Source organism: Melozone crissalis, unplaced genomic scaffold (genome assembly GCF_028551555.1).
Source record: "Melozone crissalis strain CALT ecotype California unplaced genomic scaffold, PUWL_Pcris_2 ptg000027l_1, whole genome shotgun sequence".
Classification (NCBI taxonomy): domain Eukaryota; kingdom Metazoa; phylum Chordata; class Aves; order Passeriformes; family Passerellidae; genus Melozone; species Melozone crissalis.
The window spans coordinates 34,418,740-34,434,126 of NW_026535805.1; the positions used below are offsets into that span (position 1 = coordinate 34,418,740).

A 15,387-nucleotide genomic window follows, 5' to 3' on the forward strand; every position below is an offset into this window, starting at 1 on the left:
ACGACCACAGAGGCAGCAAGAATCTAAGATAGAAGGGATCAAAACAATAGGAATTATCTCAACCCCAATTATTTGGCCAGTGAAGCAAAGGCCCCAGCATTTCAGTAAAAATTCAGCAGATGATAACCCAGAGAGAAAAAGCCCACACAGCTTGTTCCTTCCAGCTTTGTCCACACCAGCTTCTTCTGAAGAGAACAGCAACAAAACCTTGCCTGCTTATACAGAAAACATCAACCTAGATTATACTGTAATGAATCAGTTGCCAAACGAAAATATTTTGAATTATTCTAGAAGTCCATTCCATGGTACCTCTGGTGCAGCCGATGCAGCTACAGAGCTGCCTGTGAATGCAGCAGTTCCTCTTCTTCACAGCAGAAATCCCAGTGCAGAGCTAGCAAGGACTTTGGCAAGTAGGCTCCATCTCTCTGTCTCTGAGCCATCGTTCCACTCTCCTGTTAGCAGCAGCAGCAGCACTGCTTATGAACACAAAAAAGAAACTCTGTGGATTTCATCCTCCAGCAGCGACACAAACAATTTCAGGCATACAAGCAATGTCTTGGAGCCTGTGAACTGGTGGAACGAGCCTGTATTTCTTCATCATATCACCTCTGATATTCAAGAAGACAGACATTTTCTTTCTAGCTTGTCTGTACCACCTACAGATGAGAAGCCACCATTCCAAAAAAGTAGGTTAGATTTGCTAGACTTGGCACCTGAAAATTTTTACCTGGAAATGATAGAAGGCAGTGCTGACAGGAAAATGTTTTCTACTCTATCAGCAAACAGTGAATTTCAGTTTAGAAAATCTGTGCACATTAAAGACTATCACTCAGGAAGCATTACAAATTTAACCTCTGTGGAGATTCTACAGGGCAAACCAACAAGTTTTTTTCAGAACATGAAAAAATCATACACAAAATTTATGCATGACAGCCAACTGACAAATTCAGTCCAAGGACGCAGTAGAGAACTATTAACATTTTCATCATTTCTAGTAGAACCAGGCTGGACAAGCTCAGTATTTAAGCATGTTGTAACAACCCTGCCTGTTTATCAACAGCTGTTGACTGACACATATTTGAAAAGTGACAGCATATTTATATCGAGTAGTAATTACTGGTCTCATTATTTACAGCATTCATTATACTTTCAAAATCCAAGTGAGACCCTCAGAAATGGAGCACTGCAGAACAATTTGGATGCATTTCATGGTAGTAATGAAAATGAAGAGTCAGCTTTTTCCATATTAGAGCCAGAGAACATGAATCCAGTTGCTGACTCCTGGGACTCAGATTACTTGGATTTTCCAACAAAATATGTAGATATATCCCCCTCTTTAAGAGCAAGTTTCTGGACTGTTTCCCACCATTTCAAAGAATCATCTCAATTGTTTTCTGAGGAGCCATCAGAAAATTTCTGGCTCTCATTTAATAAACTGCTTTCTTCCCCAACAGAGAGACTGCTGTCCATTAATTTATATGCTAACTCTGACAATATCTCTGAACAAACATCTGCCATTAAATTTTTAGATCACCGAGCTGAAGAAATTAATTTTTCTTGTCATGTATCAGCTTTGGAAACAAAAATCTTTAGTTCATTTATTCCAGGAATTTCAAAGAGAATTTCAGAAAGTAAAGGCCGGTCAATATCACAATTGCAGTCAACAATGAGCTTTGCAAACCTAACTGTGACTTCCAACAGTGAATTTTATTTTGATTTCCTTTTTCCTTCCCTGGAAGCACCTTCCATTCAATCCTCTGTATGGGCACAGGTAAGCCCTTTTGATCAGGTACTTGAAAACTCTGCAGATAGTGTGCACATGCAAATTCAAACTGACATAGTAAGTGATCAAACTGACATGACTTTCCTAAACAATAGGCATCAGCCTGTTTCTGTCTTGCCAACACATTCAGGAGCTCAGCCTTCTGGTTCAAGGGATAGCCAAGCTCCTTTCTTGATCAGTACATCTGGGACTCAGGTTACTTGGAGAGTTGAGAGTTCGACAAGCAGTACAAGAACACACAAAACACAGCAGTCTCAAAGTCTTCTGGAGAATGATGCTATGACAAATACCATAGATAAACCAAGAAGTAAAGTTCAAAAAGATGCAGGTATTTATTTAAAAAGCATCAGTTCAATGAGTTCTGACTTTTTTCCAGTGTCTTTGGAATTAAGGCAGTTTCTTCATTCAGAGTCCAAGTTCAGAGACAGTGTAACTCCTAACACCTATTCCACACCTCCACTCCCACAAAGTTTTCAGAATCATCTTGACACAATTTCTCCAAGCTTGCTCCCTCAGTGGGATGTAGAAGAGTTAAACTTGCCAACAGCAGAAACACCAAGAAATTATCTAACTGTTTTAGGACAAAACTCCATTGAAAATCAAGAGGACAGTCCAAGATACTCTCTCTGGGCAGTAGAACAAGAAATCATTGACAATGATAAAGACATAAGGGATTTTGCTGTTCTGACATCAACAAACATACTGAAGCTTTCTGAATGGAATTCAGAGGGGGAGGTGTATGGGCCCTTTAGCAGGAACAGAGAAGCAATATCTATCATTACTGCGAATGCCTTGGATTTTGAAAATGCTGATTATGGACAACTTGCAAATCTCTCTTCTGTTCTGGAGTCATCAAGAACTGCAATAATGAATGATGTGGTACCTTTGCCATCTTCCTATAGCACAGTTTTTATTCAGCACAAAGAGACCATCTTGACAGGCACTCTGACGAGAGCTGCAGCAGCCATCCATCACTCTCTCGTGCAGATCCAAACATCACTTTCTTCTGTGACGTACCATGAGTCATCAGTTTCAGCCCATGTTTATTCCTTGGCCAATTTGCCATCTGGGACAAGCCAAAACAGCAGCTCTTACCCACCACTGAAACAGCTTACTAGCTCTGCTGCAGTCCTTTTGCCTTGTTTGTGCGACTTCTTCACTGAGCTGGGCTGCCTCTGTCGACCTGAGTTCCACTACAGTATGTCAAGCTGTTTAAGTTAGATGTAGAAAAACCCCCAGATCATCTTATCTATTAGATATTCAGTTTGTAGACTGAATGTAGAGGTAGCTTCCTTTTGTCCTTTTAGCATATGAAGATGTTTTAGAATAATAATATAATTACAGTAGAAGGGAATTTGTAACATCTTAGTGGTAGTAAATGTCATTAATGTGTGATTTCTCATATTTGTGTACTTCTTTAAGACAGCTCTCATGAGACTGTGAGGATAATATAATGGTTTCTATCTATTTTATATGATTTAATGACAATTTGTTTTTTGGGAGTATATGAATGATTTTTACTGACATAATTTTGAGGATTTCACTTTCAAAAATAGAAGATTTTTCAAAATTCAGAGTTTGAATAATAAAACTCAGCATTTTCCTGACAGAATTTTTAAAAATACTGACATTTAATTGATCATTATATTTTTGTAGTTGGTGGTGGGTGTAAGAGCATTGTTTTGCAGGCTATTTTATTCTTTTTTTTTCAAGTTTTCTTTGGCTACTTTTCAACAATTTTTTTTTTTTTGTTTTGTTTTCATTCAACATTTTGGGGAGGGATTTCAACTGTTTAACTTGAAGAGGGATAAATAAGTTTTAGTTTTTACTATCTACTTTGCAGTCTCCTGAGAGTATTTTAAAATGCAGATTAGTTCTTGTTTGGTTTTTTTTATGCCTCATTAAAAAGTGCTTTGGGTCACCATCTGGTGGAGATCTTGAATCTATTGCCTAGTTTGTAGTTACTGTGTATGATTTTTAAAATACTTTGCATATTCCTATATTAAGGTGATTTTGTCACTATACATAATTATCTAAGTAAGGTTATAATTAGATAATCATTACATATGAGTTTTAACAAGAGTATCTAATGCACACTTTCTGTATGTGTGTATCTGTATGGCACATATAAAAGGTGCATTATAGATTTAAAATTGAATATGTGTTTATACAGAGATATATACATACAAAGGACATCGAGGCATTGCAAGTGTTTTCAATTTGCCCAAAGTCCAAATTTCTACTTCCAAAGATATAATTTTTAATCCTTTTTTTTTACACTATTGCAGTAATAATAAACTAAAGCATATTTTCAGATTAAACTATGCACCAAATGTGCCTCCTCAGGAGAGTTAAAAAAGACAGTAAATCAAAACAAAGTTCATTCTGCTCATATCAAAAATTTAATCATAGCTTACCAAAGAAAGTGTCTAGTAAACCATCTTCTTTACCGTTTTATCATAAAGGAATTTTTTTACCAATCTTAATATTCATATAATTAATTCCATATTGTAAAGAAAGAACAATTCTCCAACCATTTCATGAATAGTAACCAATGCATGCACACTTAAATTGGAAAATACTCATGTCAAATTTTTTCCAGGTGCCTTTACTTCAAGCTCCTGTACAGTAATTATCTATGAAGTTGTAAAATTATGACATTTGCTCTACTTAGAATAAAAGGTCTTTTATTTCGTTTCCAAAAGATAGAGCAGTTCCTTTCCAATCTGAGACAGAAAGGGATTTCTGTATAATTATTTTCATGTCCTGCTCTGTCCTGTGCAGGGTCTCTGTAAGATTTACATAAGATTATATAAATGCATGTGTCTGTGATCAAGACCCACCGCCTTGATAACAGCCCAAAACCAAGCAATGCCACAAATTCACATAAGTGCAAGTGAATTGATCCAGAAGTTCTTAAACCTCCCCCACATCCTGGGAACTTTCACCCAGCTAGAACTTACAGAATATTTGGTAGCTTAGTGAAAAAAATAGGCTTGTGGAAAGTACAGACTTTTAACACAGAGCATAACTATGAAATGAATTGATGTTATTTATTAGATGTGAAATCTTGTAATGCTGCCTACCCACTCATGAGCTTAAAGAGAATTTATATTTACTCTGTGCCATTTCAAAACAGTTTTCTGAATATAAAATTGCACCAAGCCAAGTGTTACACATTTTGCGACTGAAAGATGGTTTGTTCAGCTGCCAGTTTTGTAAAGCTAATATGGGTTCTTCTACTGTCTGGCCATTGCCAGGCTTCAGAGCAAGCCTGTACTTTGGAAGCAAGAGCTCTGTATCCTTTCTCACACCTAATTCTCTCCTCAGTTACCTTGCTGCATTTAATTGATGAGCTTTATTTGCTCTCACAATATTTAAACTCCAATCTGCAGTGGTTCAATTCTGGAACATATAACAATATTATAACAATATGTCTAGGAGCAGAATTTATCTGTGTTTACAGACTTCATTAAATATAATAGTTTTTAAAATTCCTGACACTGTTGTGAACTTGATTTTACACACCACATTAGAGGCATATGCAAAATACTGCTTAGATGTATGTTGTCTGTGAGTTTCCATGTCACATTTCAAGTGCCTCTGAAAATATGGAGGGGGAGGGAATTCTTGTCAAAATCAACAGGACTAGTGAGAATGGGCCCAGACCTGCAGGGGTAATTCATTTCAGAGATTAAATGCCAACGAGAGTGTGAGGTGGCCTTGTATCTGGGGTTCAGCACAATTTTTCTATTAATCATGAAGCTAAAATCTCATTATCAAAAAGCTAAATTTGCTCAGTTTCTAACATTATGATGCTGTTTTTAATGGACAGGTGGGCTATTCTACAGGATATCAATAGTTGTCTCTAGTTCCAACTCCAACTCGGTGTCAAAAGTACATGATGTCATTGCAGAATGGGTAAGTTAAGTTTTCTTTCCTATGTGATTACCTATATGAATCTGTCCCATCACTGTTATCAATTGGAAAATAAAAAAAAATGAGACTACTAAGAAAATGCTTCACATGTGTTCTCCAAATATCTTTCTTTTGTTTATTTATGCAGTAATAAATTCAGGTCTAGCTTGGGCTCTTCAGCATTATGGATTAAATTTAAATTGTCTGCACTATACTAGCTAGCTTCCTAAGAAATGTAGGTAGTAAGTGAGATTTTGGAAAGTATGGAGAAATCAGAATCGTCCACAAAAAGAGGTACATGTCTGGGTTCAAACATCACTGTACAGGACAAAAACTTTCTCACCGAGTGCTAATATGGTTTTGAAGCTATATTATGGCAGAAATCATCGAAACACCCGGCAGTGTTGATTTGTGTGAAGCAATAAACTTTTCCAATTTATCCTAATGTTTGCTACTTCAAAAGGTTTCTGCCATAGGTCAGCTGCTGAGGTTTCTAGTAGTCCCTGGTTCTTCAGCCCATTTTAGCAAATATAAGCTTGTCTCTGGGTGAGGAATTTTTGATGTTGTTGCCTCTAGAAGTTCTTCTCGTCTGAATATTCTCTGTCCTTTTTGGCAGTTCACATAGTCCCACTCACACAATTTGTAAAACCTTTATACCAACTACTTACGTGAATATACAACATCATGAAATATAACAACTATTCTTTTTTATTTTCATTTTAAAAACCTGGAGATTTCAGCTATCAGGAGCTAAGGAACCCATAAACCAGAATATATATATAATAATCTACAGAACAGAATTGCAGTCATGCACACCTTCCAAGGCTGTTCCCTTAGCAGCAGTACCCAGGCAAAGTACATAGATGCCTGAGCCAAAGAAACCAGAAAGGTGCAAGAGTATGCAAAGGTGTCTCTTGGACGAAAACTGAGCAGCTGTTGAACACTCAGAGTAAAGAGTACAAAGGTCTGCAAAGAACATCATTGTAAGTTTGAAGGCTTTCAGGTGAAAATTTAGCCGATAGCTTTTTCAGTAAATCTATTTTATTCAAAGTGTATCTGAGGGTTTAAGATGTGGAAGAGAGGGAGAAAAGGAAAAAGTCAGGATCCTGTGCACTCACCTGTTCACTCTGTCGTGACCTCATACAGATTTCCTTCTGTCCACAAAAAAGCCACATCTCTCACTACCAGTTGTACAGCTGTCACCTCACTGAAAAGTGAGTGTTCTCTTTGCTTTGCAAAACTGAAGGGGATTTTTCAAGGGGCTGAAGGGTGAAATTCTAACACAGCTTTAAGCAACAAAGAGCCCCATTAACATCTCACCATTCATGTGATCAATGTCTTCCTGTTTTTCAGCTGAACCGTACTTTCCAGAACTGGAATTACACTGTGTATGTGGTCAATATCAGGTAAATTAAGCAGAAAGATATTCATGTTGTATTCCTTTGGAGAATTAATCCACCCTAATTAATGTCTGTTTCTTTTATAGCATCCACCCTGCCTCCATAAGAGAGGGAGCAAGACAAAAAAGAAGTATTAAAAGGTAATATTTTGAAAGACATTTTCTCAATAGAGGCAACAGCTGCTTTTGCAAGAGGCTTTACAACAGGCCTTATTGTCTATTATTGGATTTGTTGCCTATTATTTGGCAGACGCTGCAGGTCTCTAAATACATGACTGCTGGCAATCTCAATGTTCTGAATGTTCTTAGAAACCTAATAGTGGTTATCATGTTTGTTTTGGTTTAAACCTATCACACTTTAAACCCTAACAGATAATTTGTTCAGAACTCAGGTTTCATCTGTCACAAAACTGAATAGATTCAGGATATTTAAGTTGTACAACATACCCAGCTTTCCTTAGCAACAAGCTTTGGTACACTGGTATCTGTCCACTGTCTCTGCATTTGTTCTCTTGAACCAGACACTCTTGAGTTAATAGACATCTGACTAGATGGAAAACACTGAAAAATCATGCTAGAATTGAAAGCTAAACGAGTGTGAGTTAAACTATTTACCATATGCTCTCATTTCCTGACTACTGCTGGGCTTGGAGGCGCTGGAGTTGGAACGACCTCAAAGGCAGCCAGAGAAAGTTAGATGGGTCAACCCCCTGAAAATCTGGCCTCTATGGGCTTCTTTGAAAGCAGCAGGCTGATTTCTGAGGGATGTCTGGAGAGGGAGGGAATCTTAGGACCAAATTAAGGAGAGGAAACCAAAATATAATTAGTCTTCTGGGGATGGGGCAATAAGTGGGTATGGGATCTATGTCTTTGAAGTGTAGGCAAAATTCCTGTTAAGAATTTTAACTGCTGACTCTTGAGAACTGCCATGATAATGTCATTTTAATATCAGACCAATATTCCCAGTTTACCATCAGGAAGTAGTTAGTGGTGCTTCTAGTTTTCAAGAGTTTGCCTAGACATGAAAAGATCTGTAGAAAGGTAGTATCTCCTTCCCACATAGCCACAGCAGAAAGACAGCTTTTATTGGCAAAACCTTTTAACTGGTACACTGTAAGCCCAGTCTCTGAATGGGCTATTTTGCTGTTTGACCTACATTTACAGTAGGGTGTAGTGATGTGGGTAGGATTTTTTTTCACACTTCTAAATGATATGGTTATGCCGGCAAGGCCTTTCCAGTGGAGACCACACCTTGGGTCTTACCAACAGTCCAAGATTGCTGGGGAATGTAAAGCTTTCCCCATCCTTATTTCTGTATCTTTTTATGAGTCTAGCAGCTGAGCTGTACACCTGATTTCTTCTTGTCTCACCTTCCCACCATCCTGACCTCTGGTTTTTTATTCTCCCTAGTCTACTCAAAAAACAGTTGAAGAGGCAGAAACTATTTTAGTAATTTCCCTTTCCTTTCCTTTGCCTCCCTTTTTGCCATAAGGTGAATATGCCACTAAATTACTTGTCATAATGTATTACTCTTATGGGGAAGTAACCTCATCTCTATTTCTTTTGTTCATTATATATAATTTCAGAGGCAATGGAATTACATGTTCATAATATGTCATTTTCCAAGGAAGGCCTCGTCTTATGAGAAACTAGCCTTCTCATGGGCTCTAGTGCACTTTGTGTCAAGGTCAAATGGCATTTTTCCATAATTTTTAATAATTTAGTATAAATGCTGGTCATGTCACACCAAATTTTAATGTTCTCCAAATAATCAGGAGTGTCATGCTGTGAATGTTTTCTTAAGAAAACAAAACAAAACAAAACAAAATGAAACAAAACAAAAAGACAAGTCAGGATCCTGCTCAACCTAGAAATGCAGATGGGATAAAGCAAGGATAGTTAAAAATTTAGGTGAGGTACTTGATACATTACTAACAAAAATTACGCTTTTTACACACTGTGTATGTACCTACACATATATAGAAATATATACACACATGATTTTCTGCCTTTTTTCATATAGCTTTCATGTCTTGAATACATTTTCATGCATCATTTACCTCTTACAGAAGAAACATTTGAAAAAAAATTTGTTGAAGCATCTTTAGGTTTTCTGTGTATATATATCTATGGTTGTACATCCCTCCCTTCTAAAACCAAAAGAGGATTAGCTTCCCAGTAGTCTTCAGTGTTCCTGGGTTTAGTTCCCAGTTCCTTGCTTTTCTGAGGCTCACACATCTGTTTCTGAATTTTGTGGGGAAGAAATCTGTTGAATTTTTGAAGATCCATAAAGCAAACCTTTTTTCCTACTGGTTCTGGATAATTGTTGTCAAGATTCTTTGTTAGACTTTCCTTGGATGTTTCCTGGATAGGATTCTTAGGAAATCCTACAAGATGCTAGGGTAACACTTGTGAGTATAGAAGATTAGCTGTATAGAGGGTGGAAATTCTAAATACCTGGTGGAAGTAATGGTAATTGCTGACTGCCTAGGAGATTCACTGAAATGTTATGGCTGAATTCTTGAATGTAACTCACAGTGTGATTTCATGCAGTTACTATTAATTTAATGTTCCTATAAATCGTTTCTGTGGAAAGTTGCCCAAGTATTTTCTTATTTCTTCATTTTGGATAGTCAAGGATAAGTCTGTTGCAGTCTTAGACATTCTACTATTTCCCTTAGTTTTTAAGTACTTCTTGTTCTATTTACCTTCATGTTCAACTAAACAGAAATTCACTCCACAGTTAAAATTTAAGACTTAACATAGAAATATTATGGCCTTGACTTTATCTTTTGCAGAAGTGAATATTTTAGTTTTAACTCTTAATTCACTAAGTCTCATTTCTCTTTTCTGAATTTTCTACAAGATCATGGTCTTCTTTTTTCCAAAGCAGTATAATAATTCTTAAAATTGTTCTTTGAGAAGTTTTTTCCTCTCTTTAGATGAATTCATATTCTTGTAATTCAGATCACATATATTTTGCATTCCTTTTGGATTAGTATTTTATACAGCAGGTTAAAAAAAAAAACCAAAACCAAAAAAACAGCATCCCCAAGCCTGTTCTATGCATTTTGCTTTGCTCCACCCGTATTTATCACACTGCTTCCTCATCAAGGAAGATCCATAAAGCTGAGAGAGCTGAGATCCATAAAGCTGGGAGAGCTGTCACTCTCCCCACCTAGTGTTCTTGCATATGAAAGAGGAAAAATCGTTAGAGAGAATGATTCAGAGAAGAAATAGTAGCTGGAAGTGGGAGGTAGGAAGCTGGCTTTTTTTGTCACATTAAAAATAGGTGTTTTCCAAAAAAATATTTTAAACTACTGCATTCAGGAGAAGAGCAAAACAAAACAAAATTATTGAAGTGGATTGTTGCTCTTTCATTGCTGTGTTGTATGAGCTGCAGAAATCCAAAGTACACCATGCTTGCTAGGCATTTATGTACCCAGTGATGAGAGACAGAGTGCCAAGTCCAAAAGTGCATATTATTATCAGCACCTCTAATACTGTGACATCTCTGGATGACAGCAGTATGTATCAAGCTAATACTTTGGTAGATTATTAACTACTTTTATAGACAGAGTCTTATAAAAGCTATATTTGACTTTATGTCAATGTTCATGTTTTCCCCTGGTTGTACAGTTTCTGCCTCTTAATGAAAGGGCAGCTGTTCCAAATAGACAGGAGTTCAGCATGAGCTATGGATGTAGCTGTTTCTTTGTCCCCATTATTTTTGCACAAACCTTTGAAAATTAAGCCAATTTGTGGATTTTATGCATGTGAACCAATTTTGTAGATAAACTATAAATGTGTTTGTTTTTTTCATTAATTCTTTGCCTTTTATGACTCTGCAGCTTTGTCAAAACTTCCTGTGACTGCTGCTGCTGCTTTTCTCAGAAAAGTCCTACTGATCCTAGGTTTTATCAGATGACTACATAGGGCTGCCTCACAGGGGTCTTTATTAAAGAGTTCAGCTCCCTTGCTTTTCCTTTCTTCTCTTATTTTGCAAGTAGTTTTGAGAATTCAGGCCCTAATTAATTCATTAATTTTCTCCACTTAACATACAGTAAGTTTATGGTTGTTCCAATATCACTGCTTGATTGTCATAATTTTGGCCTATTTCCAGTGTTGGGCTGCTCCTTCTATGGGAAACGTTATTAATGTTACTGTTAAACATCTCATCCAAATTAAAAACCACAGTAGTAGCCATCTGCGTAAAAACTACTAAATCTAAACAGAAATCCCTTGTCTTGGAAATAAAAATAGAGAGGAAAGCAGTTAATCAGAGCTACCCATGCCCAGTCTTGCTCTTTTGAAGTCTGTGGAGTTTTGCCACCAGTGTTAGTGAGGCATATTTAGGCTCCTGCATGCCGTGTGTCTTGGATCTTGTTTTGCTTAATGGAAAGTGTAATGCACTTGGATAAAATGTTAAGTAGATTGTGTAATAGTTTTAGACAAGAGGTAGCAACATTAGAACAGCATAACTTTTGGGTTTTTAGTCCTAAGTAAAGTATTGGGCTTTTTACATTCTTTGTAGATTACTTCAATTTATTTTTTATTAAATAACTTTGCCATTCTTGTTATAAATGAATAAATCCGTGATGTCTGTTCCTATTTCAAAAGTTTTCTGGGTTTCTACTGGTGAGGTTTTACGAAGGATTTGGACCTGGCCCTCCTCTACTCCACACAACTTCAATTTCACTGTTACTGAAGGTAGTAAGGGACAGCCTTAACTCGGGCTGAGAAATACCTCAAAATGCTGCATAACATGTGCATTGTATGTAATATTTCTGTTTGAAAAACCAACCAAAAAAGAACAAGTGAAAATCCTCAGGTTTCTCCACAGTGCCCCGTTGGCATCTTTTGTCCATGACCTGTGAAGAAAGCCTTCATCACAGATTCAAGAATTTGGGATTTCCTTTTGAGTGACTGAAGGATGATCCCTTCTTAGTCTCCTGCTGAAGCTTCCTGCCCTTTTCCAGCTTCCAATGACTTATTTTGTCTTTCCACTGACTTTAACTAGATTTAGTGAAGATCTGACATTGTTAGATGCCATTTTTAGAAAAGCAATGTGCTGGGGAATAGGGAATGGGGGTTTTCTTCATTGTTCCAGAACATAGTGCAAGTGTAGCCAAAAACCCATTTCAGCAAAGACCAGCTGTTCCATGTGAGGGATTCCAGTCCTTTCTGGTTTTACTTTGCAACATTCTCTAGTAATGAATAGCCTTCATACCAAATTATCACATATTAAAAGTGCTTTCTGTTGAAAGGCTGTAGTTGATTGTATTCCCACACCAGATCTGCAAGGAGGAGCAAGACTCAGAGACACAAGCCAAGGCATGAGGCGTGACCATGGTGCTTGCAAAATTCTTCTGCTACAAGGGTCATTAACTTAAAAGGAAGGCTTAGGATGCTTTTATTTTTAGTAGTCCAAAAAGTAGCTGCAATTTTTAGTTTTGTGTCATGAAGTCTCAGATTTTATATTCTAACTATAACATCACCTTCTCCAGGGAGAGGAAACTCTTCATCCTTGACATTTCTTTAAATGTGTCTGTTAAGTCATATCTTTTTTGCTCTCTGTTTTGAACACTTTAATGTGTTGCAGTCAAAATCACCTCAAGTAAAAGATTATTTGCAACTCAGATGCTTCTGTGGAATTCTTTTAGTTTTCCTCTGCTTTCAAACTTATTTCTGTCTTACTCTGCGAGTTTTCTAACATTTTGTCTGCTCTTTGTATTGCATCTTCACTGAGTGACTTACGGAACAGTCAGCTCTTTTTTGTCTGTCCAGTTAATGCAAAGCAGTTAAAACTGTTACTGTCATATTTTCTGGAAAAATCCCTTTGCTCGGGATTTCTCTCCTGGAAGCTGAGAAGGCTCAGATAAAAAAAGAAAACAATAATTATCTCATTGCTTTGCCTGTGTTGTGTTGCTTTAAAATGTATTTGGAGATTGTTTATCCAACAGGTGGCTATTTCATTAGTTTCATGTGAATTGTTTTAACTTAACAGCCAATCAGAGTCAAGCTGTGTTGAAACTCTAGAAGGAGTCATGAGTTTTCATTGTCTTTTAACCTTCTGTAAATATCCTTTCTGTATTATTTAGTATAGTTTATTATAATATTCTTTAATATAGTCTAGTATTATAAAATAATAAATTAACCTTCTAAAAACACAAAGTCAAATTCATAATTTCCTTTCTCTATCTAAAAAACCCCGCAAATATGAAATGAACCTCAAAAGCGACTCTGCAGGCCTACCTGTGTGGCCAGTCTTCAGTTATAGCTATCCATCACCACTTATCTTCAGAGAAAACAAAACCATGAGATTAGTAAAGAATTTAATGTTGACATTTGAAAACTATTTAAAATATGCCTGGGTAGTTAGCTCAGAAATTCCCAGGACTTTTAGTGGAAATTTAGATTCTGCAGGTATTTCGGTTCTTTAAAAATAGTTGTTTATATTCTTTAAATCAAGTTATACTAACTCTGAAGGAAATTAATAGTGACTTGTGAAACAGTTCAACAGCAGTAATTCCGTATTAGTTCAGCCTGTCTAGTACAACAGAAAGGAGAAATGTGCATTGCTGATTACCAGCTGCATCTCTCCAGGTGCAGGGCAGCCTGTGCTGCAGGGCTCCGTGGTTTGCTAATCCTTCCTCCGGGCTGCTCGCAGGGCGCAGCAGCGCGACCACAGCCCGCGTGTAGGCACACTGTCCTGGAATAGCTCTGAGTCACGCTGCTGGAGAAGAAAGCTGGCTTTGTGGTCCGGGCCATGGCAGCACAGGCTCCACCACCACCTCCTGTGCCTCTGATGAGGATGCAGCTTCGTAAATTCCTCTCTCTGAGCCAGCTTAGCTCAACAGACCAGGACAAAGTGGGATAGACACTGGTCTTCCCAAGCTTTCCTGCTTGCTCCAGCTGTCACCATTTCAGTCAAAGAAAACAGAAACATACTAATCCCTGTTGTGTTTACCTACACCACTGTCCATTTTTTTAAATTATATTGATGGCAGTAACGTTGGCAGTACAGGTTACTATAGATGATGTGGAATTTGTAATTGATTACTACTGTGAGAATCTATCTGCCTTTATTTGCCACACAATAAAAGATTTAAAGTTGGAGGTAGCAAATCCAGTGACACCAGCAGAGCATGGCAGCATTGCTATTTATTTGAATGCAGGCATACTGTTTCTCAAAATGAGAATTTGCTCTTCACCATTATAATGTTTTCTTTCTGGGATCTGAGTGTGACAAAAGTGGAAGGAAGCACTGAACTTCATATTGCGTCAGCTGTCAAGTTAAAAGGTATTTATTTAGTCTGGGAAGCTAGCATGAGTCATTCTGACAAGTTTGTGGAAATTGTTTTCATCATATTATGGAGTAGGCTCTTATTATACAGTATACATAACCTGTGCTTTAGGAGTTTCTCAGAAAACAACAGATTGGTTTAAGGGATTCTTTTTTCCAGTGCTTCACAATCAATACTTTTCTATGTAATTTTTCAATATAACTGCAACCAGTTCTACCTCATCTATCATTATCCCTTCTCTTTTGTTGGCATTGTCCTTCCTCACAGGTATGGATACTAAATATCAGTTTGGTTAGTTGGGAGTCCTTAAACAGGCAGCTAAGCAGTAGTGGTGGCTGTTCAGGATGTCTGTTCTGCAAGCCAGAGTGCTGAGGTAGGGAGTGGCATCAGTATATTAAGTTTTCCTCTTCTGAAGTGAAGGGAATGGATGACTGAAGCCAGAATCTTTTAGGAAAGATGGTTAAATGCCAGGAGACTCTGGGGCTGAAGTACTGAGGGCTGAAGGAATTGGCCATTCAGTAGGCAATTTCCATACTTCTGCTAAAAATAAATGCTGTAATAAATTTGTGCTTGTAACATATCTGAGGTATACAGAAAAAGCCTGCTAATGCATATCCATCCTGCTGAGGCTATTTGCCATATAGATGTTAAACACCCCACAGAGACCAAAGGAATGTTAGGAGGAACTCAGTATCTCTGGGATCAGGGAAGGAGAGACCTGGCCTGAGATAGCTGGAATTTCTCTGCTAAAATACATCCAGTGGGAAAGGAGAAAGCCAAGCCTGCAGGTGGTCACATTTTTATCTTTCTTCTCCAGTAACATGTAACCAGTAAAGCAGTGAATATGTCAAGAAAATTAGACACATCTGGAAAGTGCAGCTCTGAGCTGTCATCATGGGGATGACTTTCTGAAAGACTTTTTTAGTTGAAGTCCTGGTTTGTCTAGAAAGGACTACCTGAAAACCCTACTGGCCCTCTTC

At 37.4% G+C, this 15,387-nt stretch overlaps 1 protein-coding gene across 2 annotated transcripts in view; it reads left to right on the top strand.

The window, feature by feature from the left end:
- The window catches only part of ADGRG6 (adhesion G protein-coupled receptor G6), a 109,490-nt gene that overhangs the window by 57,593 nt on the left and 36,510 nt on the right, over window positions 1-15,387 (top strand). For both annotated transcript variants that reach the window (XM_054280260.1, XM_054280261.1), the window contains exons 6-8: window positions 5,619-5,704; window positions 7,055-7,107; window positions 7,188-7,241. In XM_054280260.1, coding sequence (XP_054136235.1) covers window positions 5,619-5,704; window positions 7,055-7,107; window positions 7,188-7,241 — 193 coding nt within the window. The remainder of the gene's footprint in view (window positions 1-5,618; window positions 5,705-7,054; window positions 7,108-7,187; window positions 7,242-15,387) is intronic.